This window comes from Amia ocellicauda, chromosome 4 (assembly GCF_036373705.1).
Source record: "Amia ocellicauda isolate fAmiCal2 chromosome 4, fAmiCal2.hap1, whole genome shotgun sequence".
Taxonomy (NCBI): Eukaryota; Metazoa; Chordata; class Actinopteri; order Amiiformes; family Amiidae; genus Amia; species Amia ocellicauda.
Window position 1 is genome coordinate 19,927,568 of NC_089853.1, and position 20,397 is coordinate 19,947,964.

Here is a 20,397-nt window from a genome sequence, read left to right on the forward strand (position 1 = left end):
TACCAGTTATCCCCTAATGGGTACAATACTTGACACAGTATGAATTATGTACACACATTCCAATACTGCTGATGGCTGTGGAATCAACTAAAACACAATACATTCACAACACCACTCACACTAAACCTGTTTCTGTAGGAAACTTTAGAACAGGGCACTGGAGTTAGAATACACATTTTAAAAAATACATTGAGATTCATGTCTTTATACACTGACTTTAAAATGTCTTTTTTTCGTCTTTTTTTTTTTTTTTTTTACTTACAGTTAGATTTGGTTTCAGGTTTTGCCAAAGTATAGCACTTTGCTTTCAAAAGTTACAATTCTCTGTTAAAAGTTTGGGGGAGGAAATTACAACCTCTGTAACGGTCAATATAAAAAAGTACCAGTACTGCTTAATTTTCAGATCAAATGAGAAATAAAGATGACTAACAACAGCAAAAAAAGTAATCTATTTTAAAGATGGTAGACTTCAAATTTGTCAACACGGTATCTTTGGACCTTCATTCTGGAGACAACCGAAAACTAATCCTAAACTTCAACGGGCAAGTTGAATCTCTAAGGCCTGCACACAGCCCTTCTTTCGCTGGCACATATTCAATATTTATAACAGGTTACAGGAGTGCTACCCTTCCTACTCAAACCCTCCTGTTCTAGCCAACCGCACTGCGATGAAGGCACATGCCAACACACTGTTTTAGCGTCGCTGCTGCACAGCCATGTTTGAGATGCACAGCGATGATGTCACAAGGCATAGTGTTCTCTAGGGCCGACTCTCAGCATCTACAGACTCTAGCCATGGGATTCCGGTGGAGAAGCTGAGCCACAGATTCTAGAACTTGAACCAGGCCCGGGCGGCCGATGGATCTCCCCCCAGTCCCAGTGCAGGAAGTCGGCTCAATGGGATGGTACATTCCCTGGGATGAATCTGCTGGTAGTCAGTCAATATTTACAGGACACACTGGCCTTCTCAATAAACCCCACTACCACTAATGCAAAAAAAGTTATGTATATATATTTATATATATATATATATATTAAAAAAACAACAACAATACCATGTAAATATTTATATGTATAAAAAAATAAACTGCTAGAGTAAACTAGAGTAGGAGGAGATGGCGGTAAACTGCATTCATTAGGGACAGGGGAGGTGCGGGAGTTCTTCCATTGTAGTTTTTTTTTCTGTGCCACTTCCCCTCTCTGTCCCAGGCCCCCAGCTCCCAGGCGGTCCTGGATGGGGCAACTCCCTGTGCACTGGAGCAGCCATTCTCCTGCTAGATGTACATGGGGGTCTCCTGTCCTGTCAGCAGTCTGAACATCGCTGCCGGCATGGTCTTCATATGGATCTGGGGAGAAAACTGCAGCTCAGACACAGAGCAGACACTGGCACTGGCCTCCGCAGCGCATCTGCTCCAATAACATCCCGACACATATCCCCTCCTGCCAACCGCCACTGCACTTGCTGGTTGTGTCATGTGGTCCAGCAAGATGGCAATTATTAATTTACCCTTATGTCTGCAAACCGTAATGTACAGGCACCAGTACAGCCGAATACTGGGGTCAGTGTCAGGAGCTTTGCAATAGTAGTGCTTTCTTAAAAATATATATATATTTATGAAAAACAAACAAATAACATGGGTTTTGCATGGCACTCTGAAACATGTTGCTTTTCCTATGCAGTGTTTAGCAATTGTCACCTGGTGGATGACTCTGGTATTGCATCTCCCTATGTGAACTAGCCTTTATTACAAGTTCTGTCATTCAGGGACTGGCCATATACTGTCCTCACAGCCTACTCAATGAGGCATCTCAGCTGACAGGGGTAGAGTAATAGGCTGCTCGAACACATCTGCACACTGGTAATTCACAGGCTGGGACATATAAAGCAGCAGAAAATGTCAATAAAACTGCCCCCAAAAACACTAAATAAAACAAAGAGGAAAACACCATTCTTCACTTCTTGCTGTGTGTGAGACAATTCTAATGCCGTTGATCATTCAGTCCTGCTGTGTGTAACGCTACACGGCTGTGTTAACAGTGGTTCCTACCTCGCCCACTGAGTTGGACAGGGCCTGCACTATCTTCTCATGTGCCGTGGCCACCACGCTCTGCCCGTTGATCTCAATGATGCGGTGGCCGACTCGCACCCCCCCGCGTTCCGCGATGCCACCCCTCATCAGGCTGCAGATCTGCCAGATGGAGACAGGAGGGAGGGAGGTGTCAAAACCGCTCTCCTTTGCACTACGTTATCCCCTCCATACTCTACAAATTCATGACATCAATACGAAGATCCTGAAGTGTTTCATTATTAACAATCTCAGATGGTTTTATTTCACTGAGGTTCAGAGCCATCAAACACTGCACTTACCCAGTCAGAGATCTGCAATTAGAAGCTGAAATGCTGAAGTAACATGTAAGGTCTGTAGTCTGTGCAGTTAACTCCTATGCAAGCTATGCATGCCTTAACCACTGCCCACCACACGTGGGAGCTAGTGCTCTGTCCAGCTGAAGTGAAAACTGGAGAGTCCTGCACAGCACTGCAGCTTATGCTACTCAGTTTGTAGGTTTGTGCTGTGTGCCTTCAGTCATAATAACTTACAATTATAGTATGTATATTATATATATATTACGACTTCAGTAGAAAGGAAAACTACAGAGAATGCTAACACCACCCCGACCCCCACTCCCCCGTACTCACAATGCCATTCTGCACACTGAAGCCCAGCTGGTACTTGAGGTCTGGCCGCTTGATGAGCACGGTGGTGACAGGAGGACAGCTCACGATGTTTAGCTTCACCTGCGTCTGGTTCTTCAGGCCCTGCACCACACCGGCAGAGAGAGTGAGAGACAGTGAGGCAGATACCTCTCTTCTGGCTATAGCGCACTTTTTTTTTTTTTTTTGTTTTTTGTTATGGCCATGGTCGTTGCCCGTATGGATACCCAGGTGAAATTAAATCGAATAAAAATCTATATATCATTTATATATCGATATCTCTATCTCTATCTCTTTTTTTTGTGTGCCTGCTTCTTGGAATGTGTGACTTGCGCATTACGTTGTACATGTGCGTCTGTGTCCATGTTTGTGTGTCCTTCTCTGTCCCTCCGTGTGTCCGAGTCTGCCTCAGACCGCTGCCTCTGGTCTGACTGGGGGCGGGGCTCTATGTCGATCACCCTTGTTGTTGGGAAGGCACCACAAAACCAACCTTGATGATGCCCTGGCAGGTGGCAAGTGGGAGGCCCACCAGGCTGGTCCCATTGATGGACATGATCTGGTCCCCGATGCTCAGCTTGCCAGAGCGTGCCGCCGGGCCCCCATTCATCATGTTGGCAAGGATGACGGTGGGCAGGATGGAGCCCCAGCCAGACTCCACGATCACCACGCCAAGGATCTCCCCCTTTACCTTCTCCAGCTGCAGCTGTGGGGCAGGGAGGGAGGCAGGAAGGGACAGAGAAAGGGAAGGATGGAAACAAGAGGGAGAGGCAGAGAATGATAGGGAGATAGATAAGCCTGTCTTCAACAACCACAGTCCAAAAACAGCCGAGGGGGGGATACAAAAAAAACAACACATAATGGAGACAACACATTTTTGTAACTCTTTATTTTGTCATTATTAGTCAAAGTATCTGCCCCCTTTGTCTCATCAAATCTTTTCCGACAGCAAATAGGTTTAGCTGATGTTCTGTACGTCAGCAGCAAAACTACTAACGTCACCCACACGCCTGCCAGACACAGTTAAAATTAAAATAAAAAAATCTTCAGAAAAATCCTTTTGCGTTTATGTAACAGTAATTTCAAAAGCTCAAACCTCTTTACAGTTTTCTGAGTTGGAGAAATGAATGAGGTCATCATTGTACATCTCCTGAGTATTAATGATGTCGCTGTATTCTTTCTGGCTGAGGTCCTCGGGGTTGATGCCATTGGCTCTCAGGAACTCTTGGTAGGCCACACTGAATGCCTGCCCAATAGACTGTGCGATAAGTTGTGCCTGTGGGAGAAAAACAAGCATATTTCTTTTGCTGGAAAACAATCAATTTAAAGTGACAACCTACATGAAAGCAAGAGACAGATTCTTTCCAGATGGCCAAACTGAATTTAATGTACCACAGCTATGCAGACCAAGTGCAATAATGTGATAATCCATTAGGATGCATATAGTCATTTTATTTATTAGAGTGTAAATGTGTCTTCAGTAGCATATTCTTACATCTTCTCTTTTAAATGATGCTTGATCAGATCCCACAAACGAGCCAGGGCTGATTTTCAATTTTTAAAACAAGTTGTTCCCATCTGCCACTGCAGTGGCGCGCTGGCTTGCTTCCCACCGCTATCGATCCTCAATGAAAACCCCACACACTGCTAATGGACCACCATGTCGGACTGCTGCTGTGAAAAGACAGCCTGACTGGATTATCCTCCAATTTATTGCAGAGCCAAATGTGTGGATCTTTTACAACCAGCAATCGGCTACAGGGTTATCACCATGTGAAGACACTTTAGTCATATTTTAAATGTGTGTACACAAGCTGCATTTATAGCTGGAATATAGATTACTTACTATACATTTACAAATTGTCACCCTTGAGCAAGGTCCTTTACCGAGATTGCTCCAGTATAAACACAGCTGTACAAATGGGTGAATATATGTAAAAATGATGTGACGTAAGTCGCGCTGGATAAGCATATAACAATTATTCAGCCTTTTAGGAAATATATAGATTCTCGGTTATTATTAGAATGATTGAAGTTGAAGGAAACCTGAACGAGGATACTGTAATCTTCACCACTGCACTCAATGACTTTGTAAAGCTCCTGCTTTGTTCCGCTACAAATTATATTCCTGCAGAGCAGCAGGGAAAAAATGTTAAGATTAGCTTCTAAGTACAATAGGCTGAGATGGTTTATTTGCAACGCCTGTCTTTTGTCTTGAGTGAAATTGGGAAACAACTGCCATGAAACGCGATTCATGCAGTCAATGCTGATTATTAGATCAAGTTAAGGTTATTAACACACCAAAACTGCAAAGAGCACAAACAAGCAACAGAATACAAGCCTGACACAGAATACAAAATGCATCCTCTTCACTGTCACCACTGACACGCATGCAAAGAGCTCCTCACGATTGGAATTTCATGGCAAGACAGAAATCAAGCTGCCCCATCTCACAAAAGACAGAAGCTGGCTCAGCTCTCTTCTGTGGAACGAATGGATTTTATTTTTCTATACACCTGGAGCTAAATTATAGGGGGATTAACACTAATCTGAAAATAAATCTGAGTTAATACTGGAACTAAGCCTATTTTATTTTTTCCAACCCCTGTAACAAATAAATAATGTATCAGTGGCATTTAATAAAGCATTTTCAGATTGCCAGCCCGATATAAACTCATAATATTACCGGGAACAACAAAATAACCAAAAACATAATAATCTAAGATCAGCATTTATGAAGCCATTTCACATTTAAAGTAGGTGACACCGCTTTAGTGAAAGAAGCAAGAAAATGGCTCAAGTATAAATACTGACTCATCTGTCTTTGTATATCACTGCATCTAATTAGATTGGTGTAATCTGAAAGAAACTGCAATGCAGGGGCAGGCTTCATAGTACAGAAACACAGCTTGTGATTGAGAAATACTGTTATAAAGTAGCAAAGTGTTTTGAGATGACTAAACACTTGGTCATACTGGTCTGCCATTCATGCAGTTCAATATCCTAATTGTTCTTTCTGTTTTGGTTTGTTTTTCCCCTTCCATTTTCACCAAGTTTTCAACCAACCTTGCTTCAACCTGAGGACATTCTTGTCTTCTCTTCCAGCATAACGTTCTGATTAGAGTGTGCTGTGTGGACATTTGGTGTGTTTTGTCAGCATTTGACAAAAGATGCCTTAGCTAAAGGCCTCTACTCTGGGTCCCAGAAAGCAGGCAGCACACACTACTGGAAACTTAAATTGTCATCTTTGAAATGCAATACATGCAGTTCAGGGTCCTGAAAAGCCACAGATCTGCCTCTGCCCACACACCCACACCCATGCCCCCATCTACGGCCACCCCTCACTCCCATATCTCCTGAATAAAATAAGTCCTGTACTGAATCTCGCTTTGTAAATTACATGGCTCATAACCTGATCGTAAAAGAACAGGAGACAGGGCTTGTAATGGCCAAGGTAATGGAGCAAAGACTACTAAGGAAACCAAAATATATCAATCTTAAAAATACATTACTGCTTTAGGGACAATTAAAGTGGAAAGGGGGTGAGAGAGAATGTGAGCAAAACATTTATATAAGTTAACAAAGTCTTGAGTGTAGTAACACACATCTGGGACAGAGTAGTAAGTAGTAATTCATCCCCATCTAACCATCTAATCAATACAAATAAAATAATCGTGCACTACGAGGGAGCCTCTGTTAGCCTCCCCAGAGTCAGTGCACAAGGACTCTAGATTGGCCACACTCACGTCCTCAGACTCGAAGACATGGCAGATCATCTTGTACTGCTTCTTCCCCTCCTGGGTGCCGGGCGTGGTCTCGATGCAGTCCTGCGAGGCGGAGCGCGGCATGCGGCGTCGCGCCATCAGAACCACAATGTTCCCGATGTCTGCAATGTAGGAGATGGTCCGCAGGGCATTGTCCATCATCGTCTCCTGGACACGACAGTAAACACAACAGGATGACAGGCTAAGCACCCTGGGCAGTGGTGGACAGAGAAGTAACCGCTGACCTGTTTAAAGTGGTCAGGAAGAGTCCCCAGGAATTGCACAGTACAGAACAGAACTCGCTGGCTACAGTTTATAAGTTTGCCCAGCCACTCCAGTACATGAAAACCAAGCTGATCACTGCTGCATAAAGAACAGTTAGTGCTGCTCGTTAATGTAAAGTTTACGGAATGCTTGTACCTTCATGGAAGGTACACAGAAACACAACACAACTTCAGACTGCTGCTGCATATGTTCCAGACAACTCTTCTGCCTTTTCTTCTTCTTTTATTTACTTACTTTGCTTATGAATTTTACATGGGTTTATTTTGGAGGATGCAACGAAGACTCCCACCCGCTTCCTTGATAAGCAAGCTGGAAATTATTGTGGAGGCGGCTTTTAAAAAGTCAAACGTGCCTTTAGGTGAACGAAATACAGTCCATGTCTCTGTGTGCCCTTCAATGACTCACAGCACGCATTCGCGGGGCATGGCTAGGGAGGCCTGGAGTTTAATTTGGTTTGATTTTGTGCTGTGCTGTGCTGTAGAGTGACGGTAAGAAAATTCATGGGATAACTTCCTGATGCATTTCAATAGAATCCCAGAGGCAAGTACAACATGCTGGAGGCTGTGCCATCATAAACGCTTAGCTCAATGTTACCAAGAGTTAATACATGCGGATCTACTGAGCTGCGCTATTAAGAATGCAGTGCGGTATCTGAATACCTGCACTGCCCACGGCCTTTGCCCTGTGCCATTATCTGAGATGGCAGGGGTCCTGGCATCGCATTTGAAACCATATTGTCCTCTGCAGACCATGCACAATGTACCCAGCTGTAATTAGCTTGATCTTCTTCACACACTTCCTGAATATAAATATGGATCCACAGCGTAGCTTTTTTAATAAAGTGCTAAATTTTCCTTCAGTCACAGACATTCAAACAGATTGCCTGAATTAAATTAATCTCTTTTGTGAACTCCCTTATAACACCCTGCCCTGTATGAGTAACTTTCTCTGTGCCTGCTTCAATTATTGATGCGAGTCTTCCTGCAGTGGTTCAGAGGGTCTCTGTCAATCTCAGTGGGATATTCTAGACTTAATTTGGGCCCTGTTTAAACTTCTCTGGAGTTTAATGAGCAACTGTTAGCTTCTGGGTGCAAAAAAGTGACAATCTTCCAAGGTCAATGGTTATGACATTTTTAAAAGAACCTACTGCTTCTTAATTTAATAAATCTAACCTGCAATCAGCACATTAGCTGCAAGAAGTAAACTTGAGCAACTGAGCCGACAGGGTTTCTGTATTCTCAGTAGATACTCTCATCCTGTGCTGTTGAAATCACCAATATTTGGCAGCAGACATATTTCTACCAGTCTGTGTTACCTTCTTTGTACATAAAAAATAAATAACAAATACACACACACATACTTGCAATCACACACAACTGAACTACTAAAGTAATAATAAACACACTACCAGTGGTGTTGCTTTAGGAATGCGATAAACAGTCATTCCACAGTGAGTGATGGTTCATGAATTATAGACCTGTTCCTTTTATTTTTTAATTTAGGGCAAGCTTTAGAGGGGGATGCGAACAAAAAGGTCTGTTTTCAGCATCGAGCTCACTTCTTCAGGGTTCAGTGTGTGAGCTGCCCTTGATGGTGCTGCTAATGGGGGTGTATCTGCAATACTTATAAGAGGAGAATTCAGAGTAATCCAAAGCCGTGTCTGATGTCCCAGAGCTGCCACTCATCTCATGCCTGTAAATAGGCTGTCCTCACTACACAGCTGTGAAAGGACACAGTTATGAACAGAGGGGAAAAAGTGTCAATCTTTATAGAATGAACGAGGTTAAATCCATTCCGCGTGGTTTGTTTTCAGGAATACAAAATAAAACAAGAATACCCGCCTCCAGCTGCAGTTCCTAAAGAGCACGCTTAAAGACGCAGGTGAGAGCGGCAGGGTTCACACAATTAAATAAAAGCAAACACGCACACCAACAGGAATAAAAACTGATGAGATTAAGCTATACAGACACAGAGATATACAGATCCATAGATAAACACAGACAACAAACATCAGGGGACTGGAGGAAAATACCTGGCAAATGGACAGGGAGACAGGAAAACTACATAGATCAATATTTTACCTTTTTTTCTTTCCTAACACAGGAAGAACAAATCCTGTCTGAGTCACATGCCAAACGTGTCACCAGTACACTACCTGGGAGTAGTCCTGAGCCTAGGTTAACCTGCACTGCTGTGCGGGGTGGGGTTGACACACTCCTGGGTCCTGAGCTAAGAGAAGCGGGCAGGGGGGCAGTTTGTTTACTCACTCTCCACCCCCACCCCCCATCTGTACTGCATCATTCAGGGTTATAACTCAGAATGCATTTGAGCAATATCCATTACCTCTTCCCTGGAGGCCAGGAATAGTGTACGCTTTCTGAGACATATCCAGATCTCTTAAACACACAAAAAAAGACAGAAACAAATAAATCGTACTCTGCTGTGTGTCACCATAAGACATTTGTAGCTTTCATTGGAAACTGATTAGTCAAATGCCAAGTGTTAAAGACAGGGTAAACCCCAACAGGAATAATAAGTATAAATTATGCATTTCAAATCTATTTATTATTTCAGCTGACAGCCAGACCTCCTGCCAGGACAGTGCACTCACCTCCCTTTTAAGAGAATTGTATAAGCTAAAAATTCCCCCAAAACATCCATTAATGGATATTCTGAAAGGCTCTTTGGCTTGAAAATCCTGTATATCCCCATTTTAAAGAATATTTCCTGAATTGTGCTTTTTTATTTTTAAATCTCTCCATTAACATGTTACATAATATATTTGAAAACTCATTCATCCCCCTGAAATACTGAACATTTGAGTATGAATGAAGTGCCAGTCCTTCTCACTTAAGGTCTGGCATTTTATGGTGAGGTTCACCTACTAAGACTAAAAACATTTCAGGGTACCATAGCTTTTATGCTGCTTGTGCCCTTAAATCAAACGAACTGAACAAAAAGAGAAAGAAGTGTGATTTCTTCATGTTTTAATATCCTATAATACAGGGGTGGCTAAGCCTGGTCCTGGAGAGCCGCAATCTTGCAGGATTTCCAGGTCTCTGTAAATTACCAATTAATAGATACCTTGAACACAGGGACATTTTGCCCAATTAAGACCCACAATTGGTTCAATTAAGCAGTTAATGATCTGGATAGAACAAGCCTATAGACCCTGCAGCTCTCCAGGACCAGAGTTAGCCACCCCTGCTACAGTAAAATACAAAGGACCACATTACTTAGACAAGTCCTGTGCCACATGTATGGTTTGTGGAATAAATTAAGCAAATTAAAACAAACAAAACCACTTGCATCAGTTTATAAGCCAATTACCAGATAGACCTTCTATTTCCTATCCACCTGAGAGGCATCAAGCCCAGTGTTTCTGTGCCAGCGGTGAAGCAGGTGGCATTACCTGTGTGTCTGCATTCAGCACCTTTATCCTCTGTGTGGAGATGAACAGGTCCACCTCAGTCAGCGTTTGGGCATCCCCTTCTGGGCTCTGCCAGGAGACAGGGAGAGAGCGATTAGAGTGTCCCCGGGCGCCATCAGCCTCCACACGCAAGGAGATGATAGTCTTCCAGAAGCAGCACAGAGCTGCAGTTAAAGGACGAGTCTTATAAACCTCCCGATCAGGACAGTTTAATCTTCATCCATAAATCATCAAATGTAGGTTAGACCTCACGGGAGACTACTAATAAGGAATAATTTACTGCACATGTAGATGCTGTTAGGTTATTTTGAACATGGCAAATAAGGCTCAATAAATTGCAAAACAATAAACATGTCCTCCTACTGCTGATGCTCCCGTTTTATTTTTGTTCGTTTTTTTTGTTTTGTTTGTTTTTTGTTTTTAATATGAATCACACTGACTACTACTGAATACGTGTTCAGAAAAGTTAGTATGAATTTGCAGTTAGACTACATACACATTTAGAACTGATGGAGCTCCAACAGGCAAGGCTCATAATGCCTTGCAGCCTACAACTCATCAATGGTCTTTCGTATAGTATATACTCAAATAAGCTCTGAGTTTTATCTGCGTATTGCGTTGCATATCTGCCAAGTTGAACTACAAAGAGGATAGACAGACGTAAATCAATATGACATTAAATGAAAATCAACACTACAGTACATGCATTACAAGGAAGATGCACAATGACAATGGAAGCTCAGTAACATACATGGCTTTAGATGATCAATGGAGCTGGGTTTCCAAAACAAGCGAAGACCACAAGAAAGTGCATGCATGTTGTGTCTGCTGGGGTCGCCTTGAACCATCGGCAGGTATTTGAGGTCTCTTCACAAGCATCAGCGAGGGAGAGTCAACCTTTCACTGATGACAATGATGATGATGGACAATACAAGGATTATGCTGCTATCCACCAGCAATAATGCTTCTTGTTCCCCGCCCCTCTCTGCCGACATTAACATGTCTAAGGGCAACCTCAAACACGATGGCTCAAAGCATATGAAAATGGAGGTGAGCAGACAGAATGGACGACCAGTCGAGTGCGCTGGATTTCGAATCGATTTACACACCCCCTTTCTCTTGATTTTGGCAGCCTTCTGAACCCTCTGCGTGGCATTGAAACAAAAACAGGGTTGTCAGACTTGGGGACAACAGAAAACACAAAGCAAATAAAAAATAAAACACAAAAATACAAGGTCCTGCCATCTCTGCTGGACTATTGATGATGGCGTATTTGTGTCCGACATTAACACATCAAAACAGCAATTAACATAATTGCTCTTTTATTTTTGTGTGTAAAGCGAGCCATAAATCATGCAAACATAAACCAATCTTGGGTACCAAAAGGGATTGTTAATAATTTAATATTAACAACTGATGATTGGGGTATCATACTCAGGTTAAAGCTGTCATGCCATAGCACAGTCCTTTTGATACATCTAAAATAAATCAAATTTGCACATTTTGAATTGCTTTTCTATACTGATGCTATTGTCAATTAAGAATGTAATTATGGCCTGGGGTTTCTAGGCAGGATACAAAAGACCATGTAAATCACTTAATTATAGCTACTGAAAAACAAAACAACTACCTTTGACTTTGTGCTGAGGTTTCAATACTAGTGCACAGGAATTTAATGTGAAAGCTTGTTCACTGTCACATTCATTAGAGAAGAACAGTGCACACAGTAGTTGTTTAATGCCAGGGCTCTTAAGCAACAAGAGCCAACACAAAACAAAAATACAGATGCTAACATGAGCTCTGTCTGTGCTTTTTACAGTTCTTTTTTGTTCGTCTTCCCGACAACAATTATATGCAGCTTGTTTATTTGAGTAAAGCAGTATTTTACACTTGAGCTTCCCATCGCATCCAATGGACAGCAGCTTTGTGTCCTGAGAGCCTGCAGTAGCTCAGTCTGAGCTCTAATTATCAGCACTCAGCTCAGTATGCCGTGTGCACCAGCCCTGACATCCTCACAGCAGCGGGATTGAAAGGCCCCCAAACTGGCATCTGTAATTCGAGTCAACTTGGCATCAAAGCCCCAAGAACGCTCTGGATTGACAGGTTAGTGGTTGAAAGGTTTTCAATTTATCACAGGATCACTGGCTGCAAGAGTCCGGGTCACCGGTTTTAAAAAGAATGTGGAGAAAGAGAAGATTTGCTGGGATTGATTGAGGGGGGTGGGGGGGGAGAACATTGCCCAGCTTCAGCTAAAAACAAGAGAGAGTTTGAAACACCAGGTAATTGTCCCCTCTTCCCAACAACTCTTGCATTTTACCATGCTTGTCTTTGGCCTGGCAGTGACCCATCGCTAGGCACTAAATACCTGCTGCTACTGAATTAATCTGGAGAAATTACATAATAACATGAAAGGCCTCCCCGGTGTTTTCTAAAACATTTCCATCACACCAGATCCGCAAGACTGTCTTTGCTGTTCAGTTGCACGAAGACCACTTCCAAGGCCGCAGTTCTCCAGCAGCGGTGAAAGATTGCTAAAGCTGCTGCTCTCTCCTATCGCAGTAGGAAATAATGTCACATTTTGTTTCATGGCTTTCCATGTTCTTCCTGTAATATTGCTTGCCGAGTTCCATAACAGACTTGATATGCTTCACAAAACTTTGCATCAGTTCCTTTACAACAACTCCCTCCACACACATACACAACGGAATTGTGCACACGCACACAAGTCCTTACACACACATACACAAGGGAAATGTACACACATACAAGCACACATAAAGGCTCACGTGCTCACACAGAACTGTCTGCTGCAGTTCCAGGCTGCCTACAGAAATTGAACAGACAATGCATCACATTCTCTCTTTGCTGACTTGTGACAATAGCAGAACACTGCCGCTTTATTAAAACCTCTCTTTGAAGACGCTCAGTTCCTTCTCAGCTTGTCTGCATCAGACGCCCTGCATGCTAATGTCTTCTGAGGATAATTCCACTCCTAATAGAATAACTTGTTCCCTTCAGTTACACTTTGTTACCAATTCATTTCACTCCATTGCACAAAGTTTCTAGTGACCCCACTCTTACAGTCAGTCTGACAAATGCGCAGATTTCTTCTTCTAATAAGCCGAAATCATCATTGGCAGCCAAAAGAAAATCCTCCATAAGTTCTATTCCTGACAGTTTAAATTTGTCTACTAATGAAACTTGGAAATACAAGACAAAATCTAAATCTTTCTCATTCAGTGAAAATCATTCCACATCTGGCTGTTGGAGCGCCGAATGTTATGCATAATAGAAAGAAATCTGGATCCATTTAAATCTGGCTTCAAAGAGCCATTTCAACTGAAGTGTTGCAAAGGATTCACAATACACCAGGTCCTCACTCTAGACTGACATAACTTTGAATCTCTTGGTCAATGCCAACACACAGGAGAAGCAACACAATTTCTATATAGAGATACATAACCAGTTCCTCCACTAGCATTGTTTGTTCACAAGCACAGTAGCTTAACATTATGCCTGGTCAAGGTTGCAGTGTGCGGGTCACAGGTATTACAGACTAGTTATCACAGACCTTTTGATAAGACTGGACTGCTTCTTGTTATTGGATCTCTGAGGGCCTCACATAAATGCTCACGACCACTTCCTGACAGAGGTGTGCCTTCACACCTGCAGTGTTGAGGCAGTGACTACACTGAGAAAAAAGGCACAAAGCTGCCGACTGAGATATTGGTCAACCAAGCCACCACTCTGGCAGCCGGGAGATAGTTGCATAAGTACTGAAAACATTAAGTATTAAAATCAGTGCCGCAGCTTCGCATGCTCTACAAATGCCAAAAGGAGGATAAAATGATAAAGTCACATCATTATAGCACAACTGTGCAGCTAAAGCTGCCCATTAGACACTCGAGTTCTCTGCTGAAGATGGAAGAATCTCACGCTTGGTTAATGGTCCCACGGTGAAGCATCTTTATGCATATTTCCTGCTGTACCTTAATCTGCTCTAACTGCATATTTACATTCTCTCACCCTTAGGGAGGACAGCTGTATCCTCAAGCAACACACTCTGTAAATGATCGAATCTGTGGGCAGGAGTGGGTGGTGCATTAATAGTTTATCGAGTCAGAGGAAAAAGGAAAGAAAAAAAATATATATATTTTTTTATATCTGAATGCTATTCACCTGCAGGTCTTCTATTGCAGCAGCCAGCTTCTGGACAACTCAGATGTTGAAGCTGCTTTGAGCAACGTGCTCTTTATCTCCATCAATCCACCAGTGGACGGCTTTGCTTGGGAGGCTATGCAAAGGGGATCTTTCTGGTCTGCCATGTGAAATTCAGCAGGATCCCAGAAGACAGATGCAATATCACATATTGCTCTTCAGAGACACAGTACAGAAAGACAATGAGGGCCATCACTTACAAAATTGCTTGACGGGGGAAAACGGGTAGCATGTGAGACATAAATGAAAACTGCAGCAAACAGTGTTGCTATGGTTTCACTTTCATGGATTTGGTGGTGAGCAGGGGGGCAGTTTATTATTCACGTGAGCTAGAGTGTGGGCTCCCTCACATCAGGTGGCAGAAGCCTCAGGCTGTGACTACAGCAGGTTTCAAACAGAGACGGTGCTGAAGGAAGACACCCCCAAAACACAAAACACTCCTCTTTCTGGAGGCACAGTGTTCAAACATTCAGAAGTGTTCATAAACTCACTTCCTGACAGAGAAGGCTTAGGACAAGAGCTCGGGGAATACAGAGAAATGGGCACTACAGCACACGCTAGCATCACGCTACTGCAGATGCAGCCTTGAAAACGTCCAGGTCAGAGCAGACTTGCCGAACCAGCTGTGCACCGAGCCACACTCAAGATAACGACCACCTTTGCTGCCATATAAGCATAATGCACCTAGTGGTATCAGCCCATCTGCACGGCATTTCAGAGCCGAATCTGGAGCCAAACAGCACAGGATTCACTACAAGAGATCCTAGCAGGTGAGAAAGGAACATGTCAGTGGGGAGACGTGCAGCAAAAATAAACTAAAACAAATGCAGAGTTGTGACAGCCTGGACACATGTAGGCTGGGAGCAACTCACCTTGGTTGAGGGTGCAGTACACACAGGGTGTGGTGCTGCATTGTGTTACAGGCTGGCTGACTAGAGCATAGATGGGCACTGAACAGACAAGGGGGTGCCCCTCTTAGCACAGCTACACGGAGGCACAGCTCTCACTTCTGTTTACGATGCTCAAGGACATCAGACTAAGGTGTCCAAATGTAATTCCCAAAATCGACAGAATGAACCCTTAGTGTAGCAAAAAGGGAATACCTGGGAAGCAGTGAATGCAGCATTTCAGCAACGCTTCAGTTGCAATAATACGAAACCCAGGAGGCTCCACCCATCCGTGAAAACAGTATTAAACCATAGAGGTACTTATTAGCCAGCGGCCACCCTTGGGCCATCCTCGATAGAAGTAGACCCAGCAAAGCAGTAAAAAACATACAGTGTAGGGCTCAAGACACGTCGGATAGGATTTGTCCCCTTTATATTAAAAAAAAAAAAAAAAAAAAAAACAGGGCTGAAGAGCGAGAGGGTAACTTTACAATTACATTACCCCCTAACAACAGGCTTTAACTCGCTGCACATTAACAGAATGTTAATTCGAAAAAAAAAAAAAAATGCAATGGAAAGATAACCAATGCGATGTCAGCTTGATGTAAAGGGCAATCTGGACTTCCTTTTAATTAAAAGCCTGGATCACAGTAAACCCTATTATAAACCACACATGCCCCGAGGGCCAGCAGGCACGACTAGACTGTGCTCTTTGATGAAGATATCACGTTATAAGTCACCGTAATGTCATCTGTTTATTTAGCATGCTTTATTTAAATCCCTGGTTATTCTAATTGCTGTCAAACATCCTGCCCTGCCAAACTGGAGAACATTTCTTTTTTAGCACACCAGTCTCTGAAGTCTGTAAAACCTCATTTGATGGCTCAGAATTCCAGTGAGCCGCAACCCCCTGCAACATGTCTCTCCCATCCAAAAGGTGCAAGCCTGAGTCTGCAGGGAGACCATTTGGCAGCGTCCCGTATTGCATGTTCCACATTTGCCGTACATGGTAAGAAAATAATACAGATAGCAATGCAATGTCCCTGCAGTAGAACCCTGCTATAACCCACTTCCTGTCTTTTTAAAAATGTTCTGGCTCAGGGGAATACACAATTCAATCTGACCTACCGCCAGCACCTGTCAGCAAAATCAGCAGCAGTTCAGTGCTGATTCACTAGTCAGCTTTAGAGATTAAGAGCTTTGGTTTTGTAACCCTTCGGGGCTATTTTTCTGCACAGGATATTATTATAGAAGATAGATAGATAAATAAATAAACACACACACAAACAGGACTCAGGGGCAGCTGGGCCAGTCAAGGCCCCTTGCAGAGGGCCTGTGTGGTGTGTGTAAAGGAGATTTGGTGCAAACATTGTGAAAGTGCTCTCTGTAGCGGATGCATGCATTTTGTCTTCATCTCCCCTATGCTGTACATAAACTGGTCCATGCAGTTCCCCCCAGGACACAAAACAACTGGGCTCAATTGTTGCTTTAGTTATTAGGCTTGCTTGCTCTCTCCTGAAGAAAAACACCACACTTGTGCGTGTGTGTGAGGAAAAGGAGAGGTTTAGTTTCAGACACATTGAAATATACCCAAATATCCATCACAAAATAAACAAATTATTAAGCAGGTTGTAATTAAGATCCAGGTATCTCCCCCAAGGCCATGTAAACACAGTACCTTGACACGACTCACGGCCTCCTGAGCCTGCATCATGCGTATGTTTTTGGAGGGGTTTCTCTCGGACAGGAGCTGTGTGGAGCCCAGGTAATTGGCTGCAAAGATGATCCCATCAATAAGGTCCTCTGGCTCACAGGGCCCTGGAACTAAGAATAGTTAGGGAAAGGGAGAGGAAGAGGGAGAAGGAAAGAGAAGAGAGATAAAGGTTGATTGTTATTATTCCTGACTTCATCTGAAGGCCAGCCCGCTCTGTATTGAAGGTTTCTTGGAAACTTTTCAAAATACAGACGCTTCAATTACACAGTTGTTAGGCATTTTCTACATAATTTGTTTTAACACAGATTTACAGATTTACAGCATAATTCTGTGACTCAGAGGACTTAATGTTAATGGTTATATAAGTCTGTCCATTATCTAGCGATCCTCTCATTCACAGGAATCCTAAATAAATGTAGCAGCTATTAGGTAATGATAACCAGGCTGTACATTTCTGGTGTAAATGTCCTTTTTTTTTTTGTCATGCCCCAGCTTCTTTCAGATAATAATAGGCAAAGTAATCCAGAAAAGCCTGTATTTCCAGTCACAGGTGCTGACAGATTCAAAATTTCTCCTCCACATTATAAGGCAATTCAAGTATAATAATTTTACACTGTAAAATGTTCAGCAGTGCGAACAACAGCTTCATCTCATAAATACAAAACTCAATGAATATCCTTAATGTTCAAAAAGAGTATTGTGCACTGGGTCCTGGCAAAAATAGCACTGATGGATTTTATATAGATATATAGAAAAATAACTTAAAATCTACATATACATACATATATAAACACATACATACATATGCACCTTCATCTAGCAGCTGACACACCAAGCCTGGAAATGAAGATGAGGCTGAAGATACTTATATCAAATATAAAAAGTGACTCAGAAAGAGGAGACTGTGGCGAGATTAAATATTTCATAATGTAGATATTAGATCTGTTATACTAAAAATAGGACAATATCATTGAGGAGAGAAATAAATAACACAAAAGCAGCAGATAACAAATTACAAAAATTAAATTAAATCAAAACATCTAAATAAAATGATGCAAAGGACTTACCACTTTTATTTACTTATTTTAATTTGGATATTGACCTAAAGACCAGAGTGGAACCAGTGATTTCTGGAATATTTATGCCCAGCCTGAACAGAGGCTTTTACCAGCACAGGCATTGAGGTGGTCGAGGTACATTATAAACATTATAAACACACTGACCAGCTTTTTCCAATGACTTATCTCACATGGAAGTCAATGTTGAAAAAGCCTTATTACCGGAAGACGGAAGGAGAGGGAAGAGAGATAAGGCACAGAGTATGAGCAACGACAGGGGGTGGGGTTGTGAGGTCTAAGAGCCAGCCAACAAGCCTTGGACATCAATCAACTGCCCCTTCCCCCCCCCCCCAACTTTCCTTTTCAATTCAGCCTACAAGAGCACAAACCCCATGATGAATGGAAGAGCACAGGCCCCAATCTCACAGTACAATGCGTTATAATGCAATTATAAACGAATGTGAAACTATATTTCATCCATAACGCAGCAAAAGAATATAGAAGTGCCATGGCTCCAGGGGTAAGAGGCACACGGGACTTAAAATGGTGTTGCGTTCAGCGGGACTCAGTGTGGGAGGTAGTGCATGTTCATTTAATTTATACTAACAGATCAGCTTGCTAGCTGGGGATCTTAACAAGCATTTATACAAATACAAACACACACACGCGCACACACACGGACAAACACGCACACACACGCGGGCACACACAGTAACAGTGCTAGGAGGAGCACAACTTGGCCAGCAGGCTAACCTCACAGAAGCCCTGGGAAGGTTAATCAGAGACGCAGAGCATGATTGGCCAGTGCTTGCATAAAAGCAGGAAGCAGGCACACCTTTGGTGGGGTGGGGTAAACAAATACGAGCACGAGCACGAGCACGAGCACGAGCACCTAATGGACATTCTCCATACAGAAAAGGCAAATAGAGACACCGTTCCAGGCCAGTTGGGCCTACTCATCATCCCAGGCTCTCTGGTATATGGCATCTGTTGACTAGCCGGTGAAAACCCATTTCATTTCAAACCCTGTGTATTTCGGCCTTCATGCACAGGTGTAGACAGGTTTCATAAATGGAGAAGTGGTGCAGTAGGTGTGTAGGTCTGTAGGCCACTGCAGTAGTGTCCATGTTCTCTCTCTTTTCCTTCTCTCCTGGGACTTTTCTTTACTCAAAAGAACATAAGAACATAAGAAAGTTTACAAACGAGAGGAGGCCATTCAACCCATCGTGCTCGTTTGGTGTCCATTAATAACTAAGTGATCCAAGGATCCTATCCAGTCTATTTTTAAATGTTTCCAAATGTTCAGCTTCAACCACATCACTGGGGAGTTTGTTCCAGATTGTGACGCCTCTCTGTGTGAAGAAGTGTCTCCCGTTTTCCTTTTTGAATGCCTTGAAGCCCAATTTCCATTTGTGTCCCCGGGTGCGTGTGTCCCTGCTGATCTGGAAAAGCTCCTCTGGTTTGATGTGGTCGATGTCTTTCATGATTTTGAAGACTTGGATCAAGTCCCCACGTAGTCTCCTCTGTTCCAGGGTGAAAAGGTTCAGGTCCCTCAGTCTCTCAGTAGGACATTCCCTTCAGACCTGGAATAAGTCTGGTTGCTCTCCTCTGAACTGCCTCTAGAGCAGCGATATCTTTCTTGAAGTGTGGAGCCCAGAACTGTCCACAGTATCCAGATGAGCTCTAACTAGTGCATTGTACAGTCTGAACATCACTGCCCTTGTTTGAAATTCTACACTTTTGACAATATACCCTAACAATCGTTTTGCCTTTTTATTGCTTCCCCACATTGTTTGGATGGAGAATGTGATGCATCCACATAGACTCCTAGGTCTTTCTCATGCGTTACTTCATCTAGTTCTATTCCTCCCATAGTGTAATTATAGTGGACATTTTTGTTACCTGCATGTAATACCTTGTACTTGTCCACATTGAATTTCATCTGCCAGGTGTCGGCCCACAATTGAATATTATCTAAGTCCCTTTAGATCTCCCCACAGTTCCTAAGACCATGGGAGGGTTGACACAGTGCTGTACTCTTGAAATAAGCAGGGCCTCAGGAAACTGACAGAAACAGTGTGCCTGCTTCCTGCTTTTATACAGGCACTGGCCAATCATAGGAGTTGTGCTGGACAGGTGCTCTGCCACAGTGATTCATAATCCCAGGGTTTCTGGGAAGTGTAGTGTTGGCCTGCTGGCCAAATTGTTCTCCTCCTACAATGTTACAATTTATACATGAGGCTATGGGAGATATAATGAACTGCAGACTGCTGCAAACAGAAAAATGATACTCCAGGAAACAAAGGGAGGAGACGGAGGAAGACTGTTAAG

At 42.9% G+C, this 20,397-nt stretch overlaps 1 protein-coding gene across 7 annotated transcripts in view; it reads right to left on the minus strand.

The window, feature by feature from the left end:
* Positions 1-1,110: 1,110 nt before the first annotated feature.
* apba2b (amyloid beta (A4) precursor protein-binding, family A, member 2b) overlaps positions 1,111-20,397 on the minus strand; it is a 90,960-nt gene continuing 71,673 nt past the window's right edge. For 5 of the 7 annotated variants that reach the window (XM_066701281.1, XM_066701276.1, XM_066701278.1 and 2 more), the window contains 9 exons: positions 16,973-17,118; positions 11,299-11,334; positions 10,172-10,258; positions 6,457-6,642; positions 3,807-3,986; positions 3,204-3,416; positions 2,699-2,818; positions 2,049-2,189; positions 1,111-1,346 (listed from right to left, as the gene is read on the minus strand). In XM_066701281.1, the coding sequence (XP_066557378.1) occupies positions 1,275-1,346; positions 2,049-2,189; positions 2,699-2,818; positions 3,204-3,416; positions 3,807-3,986; positions 6,457-6,642; positions 10,172-10,258; positions 11,299-11,334; positions 16,973-17,118 (1,181 nt within the window). In that variant the 3' untranslated portion in view covers positions 1,111-1,274. The remainder of the gene's footprint in view (positions 1,347-2,048; positions 2,190-2,698; positions 2,819-3,203; positions 3,417-3,806; positions 3,987-6,456; positions 6,643-10,171; positions 10,259-11,298; positions 11,335-16,972; positions 17,119-20,397) is intronic. The other 2 variants (XM_066701282.1, XM_066701280.1) reach the window with 1 other exon arrangement.